Here is a 20,972-nt window from a genome sequence, read left to right as displayed (position 1 = left end):
AAGTAAGCGTGTAAAAGAGAAGTATGCTCTATGCTACTTCTAAATAAAAATGTATGTCATTGATCCAGCAGCAACTATAAAGCCCTTGATGGCCCTTACTTCTTTTTATAGGCCTTCCAGTGGTGTGACTAAGATCACTTACGGACCCACGATTTCAACAGTTCTTTCTACAAAAGGAGAGTTTCTAGACAAGAAACAGCTGCAATATGGAAATTGGTGGAAACTGCATACCAGTTCAGCGACACTCCCTCTAATGGGTTAGCATTGCAGAGAATATATATTCCTGATTGCAGCTTCCATTGCTATATTTAGTGGCCCGTTCTGCGTGCTGCGTACGGTGCCTTCCCAGAGCCTGCCCGTATCTCTGGGGATGTTTCATGGTTTGCGTCACCCCCAGCTTTCACTCATGGAAGTTGGATGGATTTTTATTTATTATGCAAACACACATCCATAGTGCCTCCAGAAGAAATAGCCTTGTTCTTTGTTCCCCACAGACTTCTCCTCACTGGCAAGATCCCAAGAACTGAGCCGACTTCCCTGTTCCTTCCTGGCACTGCAAGATTTCCCCTTTGGGATGGGCAAAGGCCGGTGGCTGCTGGAGGGAGGTATGGTCATGCATGACGTGGTGGCAGTCTGTGTCGAGGGGTGGGTGTAGCAGCAGTTGCATCTCAGCATGGTGCCTGTAGAATAAGGCAAGCAATGCCCAGGGGAAAAAAAATAGAAATTCCAGGTTCCACCTGAGCCCAGAGCTTGTTCTGCACCCAAACACCCTGCACCCGTGGGTGCTGCCCCTTAGCCACAGGTACCTTATGCTTCACCGCTAGGAAATGGAAATAACTTAGCATTTTGAAGATGAATAATGCAAACGTGCCTCAAATCTCCTGGACGTCAAACATCCAGCGCTTTTCTTGGGTGTATCAGAAACTGGCAATCTAACCTGAGCAGCCTGCAGGCAGGACACCAGCCCCTTGCTTTTGCATAGATTAAGGACCCCAGTTATGCATTCCTGCATGACAAAATTACACAAACACCAAACACTCCGTGCTCACCTTGCGTAGACATTATTTGTATTAAGGCCAAGATGAGGCATTTAGGTCCAAAAGCGGTTTGCTATTTTGAGTAAGCTTAGCCAAACGTTTCCCTATTCCCTGGCACACAAAGCAGACAAAATCCCCAGGCTACAGAAGCCAGGGCTGGGCTGCCAGCCTCTCCATTAGCAGTGGCCAGTTAATCACAGGCCTTAATCAGAAAGTTAATCAGGGAAGCTGGTTCTGTGAGTTAACATTCAACTAAGGGCAAAGTATTTACTGAAACTGTTTCCCACCAGAAAGGGCTAGAAAGTGCCGAGGGACGAGGGGAAGAGGAGGGGTCTGGATCACTGGGAGGATCAGAGAACTGTTTCAGGTAGGTTTTTGGGTTTTTGTTGGTTTGCGGGTTTTTTTGTAACTTCACTTCCAGTCCTGTAATACAACACTTACATCACCCTGTCTGACAGGAACATTTTGCTTTTTTTCTCAGCCTTGTTGGGTAACAGAAATGGTTTCAGACTGATACGGCATGCGCTGGACACTGCTTGCTACCGGTATGTGTGTTTAGTCTCTCTGGCCCTCACCCCTAAGGCAGTTTGCAGGCTCCAGGTACACATGGTAACTAACAGCGTGTGAGTATGGGGAAAAGTTCTTGGGCTTTAACTTGAGGAGGGGAAGCCTGCCATAGCAAACGGCATTTCTCAGCCTTCCCGAGCAGCTTTTCCGTAGAGGTAGCAACTGCTTTATTCTGCACATCTTTGGCTCAATCTAACTATAAAGGTACACGGTTTCACTTGCACGTTTTGGGCTGCTGCAGTAATGTCTTTTTTTTTGTTGTTGTTGCAGCTTTGGTTCTGCCAGGAACATGTGTGTACTCTCTAACTGATATGCTATTTATATGTCATCTTACTTTAAAAAACAAAATTTTTTTGGCTTATATATTGTGTTTCACCTTCTGACTTCTGTCCGCTACGTGTTTTCAAATACACTCATCACACTTTTTAGAAATCAGTATATGTTGCTGTATGTATAGTGTTTATACTGAAACGGAGTATGCAAATATTGTTAATCCCTTGCCCCCCGCCCCATAATCATGAGACTGATTTAGGGTTACAGCTTTCTCTGCCCTAACGGTATCTCATAGGAGTCACCTGTGTGCCTCTTGTTTTGCCCTGCGCAAGCAGCCTGGCAGCTCTGACTGACCCAAGTATTTGCTACATCAAACAGCCCCTCACCCATAAAGCCCAAGAGCTGGAGCTTTAAAGCAAATGCTGGCACCAGATTCCCACAAGTGCCACGTACCACAGGGTCACCTCACCGCTGTAACAAAAAGTTGTAATTCTGTACGACACTGCATTATGATGCCAAAGCATGCATGCTTATGGTGGCCTTAATATAGATATGTGAATAGACGTATTTTCTGATCATTGTTTTATACCTACGGAATGCATCTCTTTTATATGTTGTTATCTATCGCCATGCATAAAAATGAAATACACCTATTTAATGAAAGCTGAAACTTTTTAATTGAATGATTTCCCTTCAGATGCAATTTGCGAACAGCACCAGCCCAAGCCTCAGAAGCCGCTCAGGGGCTGCCAGGATTGTGCTTTTTAACGGCAGCATCACAGTGACTCAGACATTAGCTCAGTATTGAGGTTAGTACTTCATGGTAGTGATGAGGATGAATAATCATATGCAGGAACTTGAAAACCCCCTCTGATTAGCAAATGGGGTTTTTTTATCCGCAGCTGAATCTTTAGTTGCTGAAGCCAGGAGCCCTTCATTGCCTCTGATTTATGAGTGGGTTAAAAATATCTTGAAGTAAATGGCATAGCTGTTTCATGTATTTTAGGGTCAGTTTAATCTTTTTCTCATTCTCATTAGACCCTTCCTGGTCTAAGCAAAGCACCAGGGGACAGAGGACTGCACAGGACAAGAACAGCAGCCCCTCAGCACCCCTGAGGGCTGTGTGTTTTCCTGCCCAGGGGTGGCTGTGAGGGGGGGGGGGGTGGCCAGGCTTTTACATAAAAGTACCTCAACCGTTCTGCAGCAGCCCCAAAGCCGAGCCTGCCTGCCTCAGCCCTGGGGAGGGCATCAGCCTTGCCGGGAGAGGCACGGGCAGGTGAGGCAGGGCTTGAGGGGTGTCCCCTGGGTGGGCAGGGGCTGGGAGACACAGCCAACCAGGCTTTACTGGCCAAAAGCTAAAAAAAAAGTCCCCAACCCCAAATGCTTAGGAACGAGTGTCAGTGGAGGGTCAGCACATAACATGCTGCCCTACTCCACCACCAACTACTTGTAGCTTGGAACCCCCCACCTCCCACCCGTGGAGTCAGATGCAGAAAGAAATTCTCTTCCATTAATGTGTATAGGGTTTTCTTCTTAAACCTTCAGAAAATTCTAGCAGTCCGACCATCCCAGGGCCAGGACTTCCAGTTTAACTGTCGCATAAAAGACAAAACACAATTTTGCTTAAACTTGTCTTCTGACAGCTTCACTCAGTGGCGCTAAGCTTTGGTTGATTATTTTTTTTTTTTTCCCCATTGCTGACTGTTGAAGATGGGGTTTTTAAATGCATTCAGCAGCCTGCACATTCCCAGCATCCCAGTGTTAGCCTGCTGCCACACAGGGAGGGGGGGAAATAAGCGAGCTGAAGGAAAGCCTTTCCAGCTCTAGGGGTCTGCACTCCAAGTGACAACCACTTAGCCATGGGAGAGGAGAAATGGCCTTCGAACACGGCCTCTACTTTATGACATGGGATTTAGATGCACAGAATGGTGTTTTCAAAAGTAAATAGCTAAAAATATTCATTAACAGGGGGTTTACCATATTGGCTCACAACAGAGCTGTTTTCCTGCCTGTGACCTTTCCAAAGGGGCAATGTAAACAGTAAAAAATCTAAAAAAAGGGGGAAAAAAAAGGAAGTACTTTGCTAAGATCACAGTCTTAGGACTTTTTGTACGCTCACATTTACACTAGTTGTCTCTTTGTATTTAACACCTCTGTGTGTGCCTGCATGTGTGTGTGCATGTGTGTGTGTATGGAAAATATCAGTTGTAATCACACAGCTCTGTCGGCACTGCGTTGTTGTGATTTTTGGATGCTTATGGCTATGTCTGTGCAACACACCTCTTTTCCAGGGATTTGATGGCATCTGAAAGAGGAAGTCTATTTAAAAAGGAGCTTATAAACTGTTAGAAAGACAACGCTTATCCTTTTTTTTAAATTTGACACTCTGTGTACCTCCTGCTGAAAAATATTAGTACAAGCAGAAAGAAAACAACCCCACCGTTATTTTCCAAAATTAAGATCTGTCTGTCATCTAATGTACTGCTTTTACTCTCAAACACAGAGGCAGGGCTGCTGCTTCCAGCTTGCACCGCAAACTCTTTGCAGTGCTATAGAGCTGGTTTGAACCAGGACCTGATGTGCAGTGACTGTACAGAAAGATGGATTATGATGAGCAGATAAAAGAAGAGAGAGGCCCCTTGGGCTCTTTGGTGTTGTCAGATATAGGTGCTTTTCCTTGATGCTCTGGGAGCACGTAACTACCTGAAGGTTCTGGTGGGGATTTTGTTGTTGTTGTTTCAAAATATATACGCAAAAGCAAAAGTCTGTTTCTAAACTCCACCTCTTAATGGAAACACAGGCTGTGAGGCCCAAGTGTACCCTGCAGGTTTCAAAATAAGATGCAAGTGGACAAGAATCCCAAACATGCTTCCCCTTGCCTCTTTTTTTTTTTTTTTCTTTTTTTTTTTTTTTTAGGGTGGCCCGTTTATTTCAAAGCCAATCTCATTATAATTAATTTCAGGGAAGAGAGAACAGGCTACTTCTTTTAGAATGGTTGATCCTGGCATTACCAGCTCTCATACACCTGATGGTCAAGTGAGTAGCAAGTTTTGCTATCCTCCCCCCAAAAAATCACCAAAAAAAAAGGGGAGGGGGAGTGCGGCACATTTGTTAAATGCCGTGTGCCAGTCTGCTGGGTGGCTTTCTGAGCCGAGGGCCGGTGAAGCTGCTGTCGCTGCTAGAAGCACTGAACAGCCCTTTCCACGGGGGTGAGCAGAGCCCAAGCCTGGAGCGCTGCTGCTGACGCCAAGGTACAGTCAAACAGCGTGTGCACTGCTCAGCCTGCCTACCCTTAGACTTTGTCTGACGTTCTCACTCTTAGTTGCAACTACAAGCTGTGCCTCTGGTCAATGATCACTGCTGTACCTCGGTTCCCAGGCCTCCGTCACTTACATCAATTCCAGGTTGCTTTTCAGGGAAGAGAAGAGCAGGATGGGGGGAGGATTATGAGTTTCTTGAGATGATCATTGGTATTGCTGGGAAATTTGCTTTTCATTCATTTTAAACGATTAGCTAAGCATTGTATCATTCCAGATGCGCATTGACCAGGGGTGATTCAGCAAAGGCAGAAAACAATACCCGGTGAGAGTACCTGCATGGAGCAGGATTATGTGCCTGCATGAGTGTCCCTGGATGGCTCGCAGCTTTGCCTGCCTGCCTTTGGGCTCTGGAAATATCTTCTGAACTACAAGGAGATGCCTTCAGCAAGTGCTTCAATAGGTGTCAGCCTCCACGAGGCTGGTTTTGCAGCTGGGAGGCTGTATTGGCCCCAGGACGTCACTGGGAACCAGCAGCAATTCTTTCCCTCTCAATGTCACTTCACAGCTCCGGCTGACACCGCCGTTCAGCCAGATGAATGAGAGGCCTCCGCCGGGTACCCAGGGTGAAGAGGTATGGAAAAAACGCCAAACCTCAAACTTAAAACAGTGGGGGTTTTGTCAGTCTTAGAATAATGCCAATTTCTAACACTATCTACAACTTCAGATCTAAGATTACATGTCAGCTTGGCACTGATTTGCACAGAAACCCAAAGTGCCATTTTAAAAGTAACATCACTATTACTTTAAGACAACATGTGGCTCTAATTTTTGTCTGGGAATCAAGATATTGTGAAACATCGGTGAATGGCCTTGAAAGCAGAACTCTGGGGGTAAAAATAAAAAAAATAAGACCATTAGAACTACATATTCAGGTGGAAGTGAAAGTATTCACCAAGAGCGGATGAGGAATGGGACTTCCAATGAATTTATGAAAGCAGAAAGGTGCTGATGAGTGGGGGAAAATGTTAGTGCAGGGTTACAATTTAAAGATGAATGTTAGTGCAGGGTTACAATTTAAAGATGACAACTGTGCTGCATGGTAGAGGATGAATCAGGTAAGGAGAGCCTATGGCCAGCTCCCCCCCCCCCCCCCCATCCCCCCCGGCCCACGATCAAATGTTATGGGAGACAAACACAGCTGTTTTTCATCCAAGAGTGATCAGGGGCATAGGCAAGTGTTACACTGATCGGGTTTGCCTTTATGCAGAACTCTGGTGTTTGAGGGATACCAGTTGCTGATGTTTTTTCTGCCATCCAGTTTTGCTGCCTGCAGGTGGGAAGCACCTGTGAGCCACAGATGAGCCTGGTAAAGGGCCAAGAGGGAGCAGGAGGCAGGACTGCCTCCACCTTAATTCTTGTATGGACTCCCACATTACGCCCGGCAAAGTCAGAGCTTAACTGATTTTTAGATCATTAAGCCAGTAAGATTAAAGTGAAAGCTATTACTTTCATCAGGGGTCCTCTATTCTCACTACACCTGGAAAGCTGTCTTTTAAAATTACTGGTTTATAAAGCTGGAAAAAGTGACAAGGGTAGAGCTATTTCATGTTTCAAATTCTTTAATGACTACCTGCTTTTAGACCCTTTATTGGATCAGCAATGTTTTGCTTTGGGGAGATAACAGTACACATAAAACCCCCATGTATTTTGATGCTGCTTAGTTATAGCATCATGACAAAGACGTGAGACAAAAAAAAAAAAAAAAACCAAACCAAGAAAGCCCTAATGCACAGTATGGATACTAGGACACATCTAGAGTTTGTATGTTGGTCTCTTGCCTTCCTAAGTAAGTAAGTTGAAAGTTGCTTTCTTCCCAAGCAGTGTGATGGAATAGCTCGTGCTGATCTAGGACAAGTGCTCACAACTGCAACGTGCTGTTGGTAGCCTACCGAGAGCCATTCTGGTCCTTCCCAGGGTCCAAAAAGCGCGCAGTATATGCATTCAACAGATTCTTTTAATCATTCAGTAAAATTAACAGCCTGTGTGAGCAGTGATGACTGTAATCATACTTAAAGACACAAATCATCTCAAAAAGGTGTTTTACCTTTTTGTTTTTAAAACACTATTAGGTGTGGAACCAGAAGAGGGGCATGAATAGGACAGTAGTGAAACAATATATTACACGAATTATTTAAGAGTTTCTTTGTGGGGAAAGGGCTACGAAATTTACCAAAAAGCCAGCTTAATTGAATTGAAGTCTTGCTGTGCGTGCCTGCACGTATACACGTGTGCATGTGTACACATACAGAAACCTGCAAGACCAACTTCGGAGATAACAAAAAAAGCTCTTAACTTCACATACAAGTCAACTTCTATTTCTCACCATGAGGGGAAACTAAAAGAGTAACAGAGAAGACTCCTTTAATGTCTTGACATACATTCAAGGGTCAGCAACTCCTCGTTTTGTAACTGTTGTATCACTTCCCATTCTAGATCTGAAGTAAATTCTGAACATGCCTCTGAATCATCAGGTGGGTGCTTCAGATGCTTCAAAACAACTGAGCGCCATCCCAGCAAAGCACTGACAGCAGTCCAAGTATTGTGACAGTCTTTCACAAAACTGTCACCCACACATGCAGAAACTAGAAAATCTTTTCTTCTCCCTTACTTTTTTTAACAGATTTTACCATAAGATATTATACAATCATCCCTAGTATAATTATTGAAAACAAGCGATGACAGTTTGTGGCACAGCCAGTTTATTAGGTTTCTGGGATTGTGTCTTGCCCTCCCCCCCGACACATACAAAATCACCCAACTTTACAATTTGTTAAAGTGAAAATACATATATAAAGTATTCAGTAATTTTAACATCCATTTTGTGGACAGAACATTACCACTGAAAGCCAGGAAGCATACTGAATCCTGCATTAATGACCACATTACCTTTATGGCAGAACCATTAAAACATGCTTTGTGCTGAAGATGAAATTACATACTTAAACATTGTTTCCACACAATTTTCATGACGAGGGCCCTTATTTACAGGTTGTGAGTAACTCAAAGCTTAACATGTTTGCAAATGTTGGCACTGGAGCGACATAATTTCCTTACCTCAACCCCCAACCTGACTGACTGACTTTAGAATTCTTCATTCTGTTTTTTTAATAAAAAAAAAAAAGAACATTTGCTGATAATTATTATACAAACAGTTAAGATGGATCCTTTTGAAGGAGAAGGACTAAGGACATGAGTGAAAAACAAATTGTCCAAGAGGACTGTAAACCATATTTATTTACAATAGTATACACATAAATTTAAGATCAATCCTTTTCTTAAAAAAACATTAAGGACACTAGTGTTAAAAGCTGATTGTTGCTGAAAGGACTATAAACCAAATTCTAGTCATGTAATGTTTAGAATGAATACAAAAGTTCCCTTTTACAAATGTTTCCTAAACAAAATTACTGTCATGGCTGTAGCAGCTTTATACAGAAAAAAAAATATTATATTTTGTTTAGATTCTTTTTAAATAACTTAATCATATTAGACGAAACTGAATGCTCTTTCTACATCTCAAAAAAAGTCAATGCGTTTTTCTTTTGTCAGTACAACCTGCAATAGAATTACATCTTATTAATTGTAATAGTTTAAATACTATTAGTTACCTTGTTTCAGTAATTTGTTTCTAATGTGATCACTAGGGTGGCAGCTTCTGAACTAGCCCTTCTGTTTAGTTTCCAGTCAGCGTAGCACACTGCACATTGCAATTCTTCATTATTTCAATCCCTTCAAAAAATAAGTCACAAAACATTGTTTGACGTGGCACATGAAGTTGTAGATTGCATTCTGCAGCTTACATTTTGCTTTATGTAATTATGTGCAACCTAGCACCATTTTTATTATGAAACTTGACCTTCAGACAGAACTGAAATAAACGGTTGCAGTTCTGAGAACACAGAGGAAGATGGTTCTAGAAGAGTAATTTCCCGCCTCTGACCAAACACGTTACTAACTCACATTAGTAATACCAAGGATGCCTCACATACAGCCATGACATTACACAAGCCTGCTTTAGCTCAAAAATCTGTAATAAATTATGTATTTAGCAGATCTTCTCCATATTTCAAGATCGAATTCATTCTGTCTTCGGAAGTATTTTAAGGAAGTCCCATACCCCTAAAATTCGTCCTAAGTATTTCCATCCCTAAAATATGTTACCAAGTTGGCTGTAAAAAGCTTTTTCCAAGCTATTTCAGAAGCATTTATCATCACTAAAATCCTCTGAAACCCTGTCTTTGAAAACCAGTATGCTTCCGCCAACTTCACTCTATTTTCTATTTACTTACGTGTTTTTACTTACCCTGGGACACTCAACTCAAACACAGCATCTTTAGAAACAAATCCTCATTGAAGTTTTAGTAAGGTCAGAGAAGTTATGGACAGTTACAGTCCCAAATTTACCCCAAAGCCTGTGCGACAGTACTTTCTGTAAGAAGGTATGCATAGTTTAGTTTTATGTAATAATTATGAAAAAGTAAGGAAGTTTTAAGTGGTATAGAGGTAGGGACAAGTTTGTCAATTCTCTTACCATAGTCATGAAGAAACGGACAGTTTACAGTGGAATGACAGGCTAAAAGCTAGCAGTTTGCACGTACACTGACAGCCCAAAATTTATCTGACAGTCCTGGGTTTTGTTGATGGGGGTTTTTTTAATTATAACGGTATTTGCTTAACAATTTGGTAGCAATCACTGAATATTCCTTCATATGCTAAAAATCTCTCCACTTGCTGATGCAAAAGCATCGAGCTACCTGGCTGTCACAAAACACTTTCTCCCCTACACTATTTCAATGCAAGTAGCAATCAAAAATGTAAGTAAACTGGCTTACTATTTATAACCTTACCACAAGTGATGAAAACTATCTCGGGCAGCAAGATCTCAAGTAGAATTGCTTTGTCAAAACTTCACTTGAGAGTTTACTTTTCTGTATATTTATAGTGACACTTCAGAAAGTACAATTACAAAGTGCAAGAACATGGGATGGGCACATCTACACCAGAAAAAAAAAAAAAACAAAACACATTAAAGTGCCAAAAGAGATTCACTACAATTGCTACCAAAACCTGGAACTTTGCCAAGATCATAATTTTGAAGTATTTGCAGACAAGACAAGACGACAGCCGATAATAGTATGATTTAACACCAGCAGGTCATGGCAGGTTTTGGTTCAGGCTTTATATGTATTTCATCGCGATCTGGGGGTTGACTAAGCATTAATGGCTTGTGACTTTTAAGCTTGTGAGCCAGTGTCATAAATATGGCCTCCACGTGGTCATTGTCATTGGGGTTTTTGGCAGAGGTTTCAAATAATGGCATACTGTGAGTATCAGCAAACTTCTGGGCCAAGTCCGTCGGCACCTGAATAGCACTTCTCAGGTCACACTTATTTCCAACAAGAATCCGTGGTATATCGTTGGCAAGAAGGTGTTGTTTGCATTCCTCTATCCATGACGGCAGACTGTGAAAACTGGCAATGTTTGTCATATCATATACAAACACAACAGCATGTACATTCCTGTAATAGTGCTGCACCATGCTCTTTCTGAAGCGCTCCTGGCCTGCTGTGTCCCATAGCTGGATCTGAAAAGGGAAAGACAACAAAAGAAAAAAAAAAGTTTCATTAGTCATGCTGGAAAATGACCTGTAGCTAGGGTAGTCACACGATCACAGAAATCCACTCTTCTGAATTAATCATACTGAAAAGTTTGTGCTGAAGAAAACTGTTGCTTTCACACAATTTCAGAAACTTTTGCTTTCAAAGCTGCTCACAACTGAAGCCAGGAAGAAATGATGATGCAACTTGATTAGAAATATGAATTTCTGGAAGTTTACTGGAGCATGTATTTTGTAAGATTTTTACAAAAACAAACCCTGAAAGTCTTGGCAACAGCACTTTTATTTGGAAAAACAACAGGTATTTCAAAGCACAACTCTTGGCTGACATGATTTTTTTTTTTTTTATTGCCAAAAGTAACATCATCTTCTCCAAAGTTTTGTTCTTACCATGAAGTTAACTACCTATTGTGGTACTACATGGAAATAGGAAGAAATAAAATCATGCACGAGTAACACCACCAACAACAAAAACAGGACAAAAATCTTTCTCTGCAGTGTATCTATTGGAATCAAACCCTCCTGTGATGAACCCCTATCTTCAGCTTATTTAATGCTTAAACTAGGATCGTGCTGTGGTTTGTAGTATCAAAGCATCCATAAAAGGAAAGCAAAATAAAAGAAAAAAATAATGCATAAACCTCCTGTTAGCTTGACATGTTTCCAGGTATGACCATTCTGTCCGAAATAGACTGAACATACTTGTTTGAAGCCTAGTCAGTGTAACGGACAAAAAAATTCAGAAGAACTTAAATGCTTCCAAACTTTTCAGATTCAGATTAAAACAAAACAAGCCTTGAAGCACAAGCAGATGCAAGCAACAACTAATTTTAAATGAATCAATCACCTTGGTATAATCGAAGCTTGGAGTCCTCAGACACGTAGAGTATGCAACAGATTTGTGCACTTATGGACACAGTGATATTTTAACAAACTTGCTCCCCAAGAGCCATGGGACTGTAATATACAGCCAGTTGACCTACGCCAGATTAACTGTACACTGTCAGAAATAGCGTGTGGCTCTATCACACGCACCTTAGTGATGCTGTTAATACTGAAAGTCAACATTCGATGTCTTGGGTTAAAGCTGACTCCTGTCTGCCTGTACAGCTGACCCCTGAGGGCTAAGGCAGTTTGATTAGTACCTTCAGCTTTTAACTTTTGAACAGAAAATGTCAGAAAGAAACGTTTCCTTCCTGAGAATGAAAGGAGTTTTTTTCTTGAGACTCAGAATTCAAGGAATATTAAATGTTCTGTAAATTATGAAGGTAAATTTAAAATTCAATCTGTTCTCATGAAAAGTACAGCTGCTGTCTTCCCTTGAAGAAACTGTTCTGCCATTACCATAGTTCCGCATTCCTTTGATCCAAACGTTTCAGTAAAACTTACTTAGAAATTGCAAGTGTCTTGAAAGTTGCCTTGTTTACCATTTTTACCAATGACTTTGATATTAAAAAGAAAAAAAGAAGCCCAAGTGCCAGGGAAATTTACAACAGCAAGAAGCAAAGATGCATCACAGATAGAGAGGAGGATTACAGTATCACATAAAAGCCTTTTGAAAGCTGGAACAGCAGAAATAGGGTAAAACTGAATAGAAGCAGATGCAGAGTCTCAATAACAGTGACTAATAATAAAGACTTTTTCCTACAAGTGCAGGATTCATCAGTCTGGAAACTATTAAAACGGACGATGATCCATACAGTAGTCAATCACAGGACATTATGATTCAGCAGTGTGATAGAGTGAAGGAAAAAAAGTGATCTTTCAGGATGGTGTGACTTTTTTTGCAATGTTATCTTCAACCCTGGTCGTCCATTGTCAAGAAAAACTCAGACTGGAGCACGTGAAAATGCCAGTTACTGGTTTCATCAGGGGAACTGAGAATTTACATGAGATCATCAGAACAGCTTGGCTTCCGTAGTCTAGTCCAGTTATCGGCAGCTTCTGATCCACAGACTTACAAATATCTAAGTGCTTCTAAAAGGATCATTAAGATTATTAAGAAAAGCAAGGCAAGTTGCCCTAGCCTCTGATTGCAGAAAACAGCAGTCAGTTGCAATCCATCTCATTTTAGAGTGAGTACCCACTTTTTACACTCCAAACACAATTGACTGCATCTCCGTGGTCTGTTAAGGGAGTTACATAGGTACCTAAGTTTGGTTAAGATTCATTCACCTACCCTGATGAGAGATACTTCTAATTCTATTCACTTATAAAACATTACAAAGTCAGGAGACTCAGAAAATTGTCACCAATTTGGAATTTCACAAACTAAAAGAGAGAAGAAAGAAGCACAGACTGAAGTAATCCTTATGTTCAGACAACATAATGTTAAGGAATCACTACAGGTACTCTTGGAAAATGCTGTATCAAATTAATTTAAAGAGGGTGCTCATTTTCACAGGCAGCTGTGAGCTTACACTTCTCTCCCCAACTCATTCACAGAGCAGAAATCAGTCAAGCTTCAGTCAAGCACAGATCCGCAAGTGTATTGCCAGCCCTGGGTAGAAAAGGGGAAATTAAATTAAAGGTTTATATACCTTCCAAGTTAAGCTTAAACTACAGTTCCTCATAAACTTTATTTACATGCCACTTTCAAGCTTGAAGGGTATTATCTCAAATTAAAAATGTTGATATTCTTGGCATGGAATAATTTGCACTGAGAGGCAAATCCTTCCCCAAGACTGAAAATCTCAGTTTAGAAGTCTCTTTCTTCCTCTTACCAGGTGAACTTGAAGACACCATTCCTTTTCAGGCCCTGCAAAAAACATTTCCTCTACTGAAAAACAACACTGAAACTGTTCACATTAAGAGATGTGCATTGATGAATTAACATTAAGATTACCGTTTCATTATTAGTTCAACACTGTCCATCTTCGAGGGAGCACTTTTTTTTTTTTAGTAATATCACTGTAAAATACGTGATTTGAAAATTTGGTTTAACAGCATAATTAAGCTAATAGAACTGGGGATAGAAACACTTTGTCACACTCCCTAGGCAAGATAAATGGTACTTGAATATATTGACTCAGCTATCACCTCCCACCTTCTGACTCCTTTTTGTGGATCCAGAAAGGCTATTTTCTAAACCAGGGCTCCATTAGCATGCTTGGTTTAGAACATGCTGGTAAAAACGTAACTGTCCTTTATAAAGACAAAATGGTAAACTGTGTCTCCTTTTACAAGATGTGGGAGAAAAACTGCAAGAGCTCGAAGGTATAGATGACGACGTTTGGGCTTCCTGCTTTGAATTTCATTTGCATCCTCTGTGCTTTTAATGTAGGTCAGTAAAGAGTGACATCACTGTTTTCTTCGATTTTTCAATGGTTAAATCAATTTAGGAAGCGGAAAATTTAGAATGCCAAAAATTTGTTTGCTGAAAAATTTAATTTATTCATGACATCTAGGTATCAGTGTTTCATACAAAGCTGTACAAGCTGCAAAGGAATACACCTGTCCCTGTGTCTTGGAATTCTACACAATTCCTGTGTGGGAGACCCCCGGCTAGAAGAGCTATGCTTGTGTTCCTGCCAGTGACACAGCATTTTTCCAGCTGTGAGGGAAACACTCAGTACCGTAGCAGCACAAGAATGACCATCCAGCTGGCTGGGGGAAGGGAGAGGAAAGAAAGAGAAGATGCTATTTTATAATCTCCTTCAGCACAAGAAGAAAAATTCCCTTCAGGGCACAGCAAGAACAGCAGTAACTCTGTCCATCTGAGGTTCTCTCTTTCCTGGGTTAACAGGTGTTGCTGGAGCTGACTGCTACGAGCAGCGAGAAAGGTGAAGATGAGTGAGAGGAGGTGGCAAAAAACCCCAAAATTGTGCATACTTGACATCACATAGCATCCCCGTAAAAGCTAGAGTCCTAACCATAAAGTTTATCCCTTTTAAAGCCAAAACAGAACCTCCCACACAACAATGTGTCTCAAAAAAGCCTCCTTCAGTCGTCTGCCTCGCTCAGCCAGAACTGGTATATTCAACAGGTGATATTCTCAAGAATGCAGCAAAACAACCTAGGACAACATACGTAACAAAATGGCACAATAACCTATGTGAAGCATCTCGGAACCACGGGTTAGGTTATATTCTTCTTCATTTCTCTCCAACAGAGGCTGGGCATAACCCAGAGGTGGCGAAAATGCCAGATGGTGCTGACAAGAAGATATCCCTCAGGAGGCCCTCTCCTCCATCATAGACACCAACAGAACCGGGAGTACAGAATCTCAGCTATCAGCCAAAGAAGCGCTACTCAATGGTTCTATGAAGAAAAGGAGTAGCAAACACCGTCTCATTTTTCTTTTTTAGTTAAAAAGAAGGATAAGAGGTGGAAAAACCACAAGAGAAGGAAAGTAAATGGACTCACATGCCCTCTGCGATTTCTTGAATCGGTAAGCAAGGAAAAACTACAGCTTTCAGCTACATGACTGTAAGCTGTAATTACAAGGCCTGGCAGTAAATGCAGAAGTACAACTCCAAGACTACTGTTACTCCCTTTTTCTACGCATTATTAAACTTTGCCCATAGAAACAAACCTCAATACAGAAGCAGAATGGGATTCTGTTTAAAACCGTGTTACTCCTAGTAAATAAACTGCATTTGCAAATAGCTAGCAGTCTGATCTGCAAATGACTGTTAGAATCACCACTAGCATTTATGTGTCTACCAAGCAGCCCAGGTATATTTTAAATACTTTTAAGATTTGCCTTACAATGCAAAAAAGGTAAAAGAGCATTTTTAACTCCCATCCAGTTTTTCACTGAATTTAGTTTTGTAAGACTAGGTGTTAGGTAAACCTGTAATCAGGAGTAAAAACCAACGGTGAAATGTGAGCTTGGTATCCAACCTGTCACTGTCCAGTGCTGCACCGCTTTTGCCTAAACGTGCCACAAGCTTAACAGAGTCCTAAAAAGAAATAATTAAAAGTTGTAACACACTGCTATCACTGCTGCAGCAGTGCACTCCCGAAAAACGTTCAGTTTCTTAACCTGACGTTTTAAAAGCAAAACGGGCACAAACCGTGGCACCTGCAGAGCTTTGGACTTGAAGGTTGAGGCATATAAAAAACGTGGTCTGTGATAAACACGGAAGCAGGATTTCTGGGAGGCAACAAGGTGCTCACACCAGGCACAGCCAACACTGACACACCGGTACGTAGGCGATTCCCCGTTTTAAGAAGAAATTATTGATTAACCCCTGCCAGCAGCCGTGCAACGGTGTGGCCTACGGGAGGAATTCTTCATCGTCACGGAAACGTGATTGGGATGCGGGTTTTTACCAGCAGCAAGGCAAAACCAGCTTTAAGCAGAACTGTGGAGCAGACCCAGCCGAGACGTGACCCATCCGCACCGGGCTGCGGGTGCGGGAGCGCGGCCAGGCCCGTGCCGAGCGGGCCCGTGGGGCGCCCCCGCCGCCCCCGCCCCGTGCGGCGGGCAGGGCCCCCGGCGGCCGGCACCGGGCCGCGCTCCCGACGGCGGCCGCCCCACCGCGGCTCGCAGGGCCCCCCCGCCCGCCCCGGCCCGGCGGTACCTTGATGCGCTCGCCGTCGATGGTGACGGCCCGCTCGCGGAAGTCCACGCCGATGGTGGCCTCGGTGCGCTGCGGGAAGCGGCCGGCGCAGAAGCGGTAGGTGAGGCACGTCTTGCCCACGTTGGAGTCCCCGATGACGATTATCTTGAAGATGCGGGAGCGGGCGGGGGGCAGCGCGCCGGGGAGCGCGCCGCTGCCCGTCAGGCTCAGCTCCAGCGAGGACTCCAGGTCGGCCGCCGCGGCCATCATCGCTCCGCGGGCCCGGGCGGGCCGCCTCGGGGGCGGGGGGCGCGGGGGGCACGGGGGACGCGGCCGCCCCGCTCTGCTCCTGCTGCTGTCGCCGCCGCCTCCCGGCGCGGCGGGCGGGCGCGCGCCCCGCGGTCCGTTAGCCGCCGCCCCGCGGGGGGGGGAAACGCCTCGCCCGCAGCGCGCGCTGCCGGTAGCGCCGCGCCCGTCCGCCCGCACGGCGCCACACGTCACGTCCCGGCTGCGCCCGGCGCCTGGGGCGGGGGGAGCTGCGTGCGCGCGGGAGTCTCGCGAGAGGGCGGTGCTGGCCGCCCATCCGCCAATCCCCGGGCGCGCTGCCCGCGCGCGCCAGCGGCGGCGCCGCCGAGGGTTAGCCGCAGGCCCCGAGGCGCCGAGCCGGGCCGGGCGCGGCGGCGGGCGCGGCGGCGGGCGGGCGGGCTGGCGGCTGCCCCGGCGCCCGCCGCGCTGCTTCTGCGGCGGCAGCTCGGGCACCGGCGGGGCCCGGCAAGCGAGGTGTACCCGCACACCCTCCGGGAGCCCGCGGGGAAGCGGGAGCGGCCTGCCCTTCCCTCCCGTGCCGGAGGAGCACCGCCGCCAGGCCGTGTGTGTGAAGCGTTACCGTTGGTGAGGAGTAAACGAAGACGGGAGGCCTCACCGCAGTGCCCGGAATAGGCAGAGGAAGGCTGAGATCACGAGGGTTTATTTTTAATCGTGGGGAAGATTCTGTGTGATAATTCTGTGAGGCAGCTTGCGGTACGACCCGGACAGCCCGGGCTTCGCACTCTGGCACTGCTGGGCTCCGCAGGCCTGAGGCCGCCTGCGCGCTGTGAGGCAGCAAGGGGGACGCATCTTGCCCAGCCCCTGTGCCTTTGCTGCGCTCCAGCCTGACTGTTCTGCTGTCATTTAACGCAATGGCAGCAGGTTCATCCCTGACAGACACTCGGACCAGAAGTGATCGACGTATCTCACAATAAGAAGGGAAGTACAGCGTTGCCTTAAGAATCTGTTACTAAACTCACCAAGGGCATTGACCTAGGAGAGAGGTAGAATGTAGACATCAAATTTAAGCAACATCCACCCGCAAAAATTTTATGAAGGGCTTGACCCTACACTGAAAAGCAAATGTAGATAGCAGTAATTGAGAGAACTGTTACTCTTGACAGTAGCTCTCTGGCCTGCAAATTGATCGCTGGGCCGGGATGCCTAAGGTTCTGATCAGATACCTAATAACAGCCACTGGAAGTCCTCTTCTTCATCCTCTTACACATGCTTGTGGGCACTTGTGGCTTCTGCCTGCACAAATAAGAAATGATCCTTGGATCATTGCTCTCTATAGAGCAACTGCCCTGTGGCTGAAGGATAGTGCTTGGAGCAGCTTGTCATTGCTCATATATAAAAACAATAGGCTAGATTAAATAATAAAATGCCCTGAGTTCAGAGCAACTTCAGTTACAGTGCCCATCTTCTTTCTTGTTACTCCCTGTTCTCCCTCCCTTGCACCAACCTAACGGAAGATTTCAGAGAAGTGTCTCCACCTTGTAGCACTCTTCTAAGACAAGACGCCTTCATTAACGCTGTCAATAATTTATCCTGTCAAGAAAGAGTGATTTTGTTCTGGTGTGAAAGTAAGATCAAAGGAAGGTGAAAAGGTTGTGCCACACTTGAGTTCTTATTGTCCCTTCTACATAATTGCTCCTTTTTGCAGCCAGAACATAAAATATGTTTGGCAGAGGAGAAGGAGCACAAGCAAGCATATCTCTGTAGCGTAATGAAAAGCAGAGATAGCCTAATTCTAGTGAGGGATGTTCTGACTTGGGCTCTGGGTTAACATGCTAAAAGCAGAGTTTAAACAGCTGTTTGGGAGGGTTTGCCAACAGCTCATTTAACTGAGTTTGATCTGGCTTATGCCAAGAGGGCCAAACTGAGTTATAATTAGATCTGAGCTCTTCAACAGCTCTCAGTATCTTTTATTTTAACAACTAAGACTTATTAAATAGCAGAATCTATACCCCATCTAGTGGCCGAAGGCATTCTTACTCATTAGTTTTATACTCCACTAATTTTACACTCACAGCCCTGATACTTCGCTGGTGAATTTGCCTCTCAATAGCATCAACAGCCACCCTCGTTGCAGTTTTGTTAGCTGTAAGACAGGCAGAATCGCCCTCACGGGGATGCTCTGGAACACAGCTGGCCCCTGAAAGAATGGACTTGAAGTAAATACCTTCTGAGAGTTTAAATATTATCCCAGATGTCGACGATATGTAAAGATTTTGCTCAGAGTTTTGGGTACGGAAAGTAAGGTACTTTTACTGAAAGAGTAAAGTATTCTTTACTTTAAAAAATGCACAGTTCTCCCAGGAGTGAAAATAAAATCCTCAGTGCAGTTAATGAAGCTCCTCATTTGCTTAAGGTTTCTTGGTCATACTCAGTATTTGCCTGCTTTTCTTACAGCAGCTTGCCTTAGCTTGAGCTAGTAAAAGTACAGTTGGGAGTTTCAGCTGTCCTTTTTGAACTTCCCTATTACCCCAGTCATGAGATTTCCTGAGCAGCCTTAAGAAATCAGTGATTTGGCATGAGGCAGCTTCACCCATCCCACCCATTCCTCCTTTCTTAAGCAAGGCTGTTCCTCCAGAGCAGGAGTTTTGGGGGAAGGTGGCTTCCCATCAAGAGGACAGCAGTCACTGCAGCTGTTTTCTGCTTGGCAGCCAGATGCCACTGCCCTTCCGAATTGTGTTAAGATGGAGACGGAAAGGTCAAGTGATTTACATGGACAGACTTCATAGTTTCAGCCAGAATTCCTAAGCTGTATAGAGCTTGGTTAAATCTCAACATTATGTACATGATAAAATTCCAGTTTGTCAAAATTGATTTTTTTCATGGGAATGTATTTTCAGTGGCTCAGATCTTACCAGGAGAGTGTTTTGTGGTTGAAAATGCCATGTCTGGTTAGATGGAGAACAGGAGAGTAGGAATAGGTGATGGCTAAAATACATCGGACCCAGAAAATCTAATTTCAGTTTTCAGTCCCATCACAGGGACTTGACCCAGGGTCTCACATAGTGGGTAAATGCCCCAAGGACAGGGTGGCTGGCGGTTAGTGCAGACCTCTCTCTGTCTCCTCACAGAACCACTTTGTTCCCCGCACTGCCAGCCAGACCAGAAATCCCAAGATCCTATTCTGCAGAACAGCAGGTGGAACACCCATCATTTCCAAATCCAGTTGAGGCTGAGAGATTACCTGTCCCACAGTGATCGGCAACTAATTGCTAGCACACATTTCAGCTGAAGGAAAATGGAAACTTTAGGTATGCTGGGTATGCTACATATCTGTTAATGGTAAAGGTGAAAACTTTCTGTTCTCCAGCCCAGCAGCCTTCAGTGCACGTCACTTAGTCCATCTAGTAGCTCAACAGGAGGACAAGCTATGTTTTTATCAGTATAGCCAGAGCAGTGTGGAAGATGACATATGAAGGGTGTTATGTAAACAACTGCTTTAAGTTTGCAGCCTGATGAATTTTGGGTACGTAAACCCATGCAAAACTGATGCCATGTGGTTTTGGTAGGACAATTGTAACGGTTCCAGGTTGGCTGGAGCGAAAATCCAGCTAGTCTGCTCTCCTGTCTGCTCTGGGAAGAGGAAGCTGAAGGGAAGACTACGAGAACAAGGGAGGACCCAGAGCCTGTTTTTACACCCTCGTGTCTTCTGCTGATCCGTGGTGAGGGATTTCACAATCAGAAGTTGCATCAAAACTGTTCTGTTGAAAGTCTGCCTTCGTATAAGAACAAATATTCCTGAAATGCTTCACTTGTAAATTAAAAATTATCCTAAAACTTATTTTAAAGTTGATCCTCTAACTGATTGGAAGTGCTCTACCAACAGCTGTAAAGAAAATCTATTTATTTTTAAAGCACCTTTTGAACAAAGTATATCACAATGTTACAGAGTTCTCTTTTTGAATAGTTATTATTTTGCAGAGCCTATATAAAAGCAGCTTAAAAATATACTTACCAGCTTGAAGGATTTTTAGATCAATCCATGCAGCGCTTACACAGAAATTGTCAGTATGGTTAAGTCAGAGGTACTCCAAACTAGGTCGCTCTTGCTTTCTAAGCATTTAAAAAAAAAAAAAACAAAACCAAAACACAAACAAAAACCTCGTATGACATTGAACTGCAAACAGGAGCGAATGTCAATAAACAGTGAAGGTTATCAGTACTTCGTAAAATGTCTTCCCAGCTTTCTTTGTAGGGAACATTCACACTAGTATTTGAATGGGATTCAAGCATCTTCTTTAACAGCTTCTGCTCACTGTGCTTATCTTAGAGCAACAAGTCCACGGGAGTTACTCTGAAATAGAAAAAAATCATCAGTGAAGCCCTC

General features: G+C 43.9%; 1 protein-coding gene across 1 annotated transcript; it reads right to left on the bottom strand.

The window, feature by feature from the left end:
- Positions 1-7,873: 7,873 nt before the first annotated feature.
- On the bottom strand, positions 7,874-16,847 carry RAB33B (RAB33B, member RAS oncogene family). The gene is made up of 2 exons (XM_055796395.1): positions 16,343-16,847; positions 7,874-10,781 (listed from the first exon to the last, which is right to left on the bottom strand). Exons 1-2 carry the CDS (start codon positions 16,589-16,591, stop codon positions 10,338-10,340), a joined length of 693 nt encoding a protein of 230 aa, XP_055652370.1. The 5' UTR covers positions 16,592-16,847; the 3' UTR covers positions 7,874-10,337.
- Between the last annotated feature and the right edge of the window lie 4,125 nt (positions 16,848-20,972).

The sequence above is a fragment of the Falco peregrinus genome, chromosome 2, assembly GCF_023634155.1.
Source record: "Falco peregrinus isolate bFalPer1 chromosome 2, bFalPer1.pri, whole genome shotgun sequence".
Classification (NCBI taxonomy): Eukaryota; Metazoa; Chordata; class Aves; order Falconiformes; family Falconidae; genus Falco; species Falco peregrinus.
Note: the sequence above shows the minus strand (reverse complement) of the source record. Positions and strands in the feature narration are given on the sequence as shown.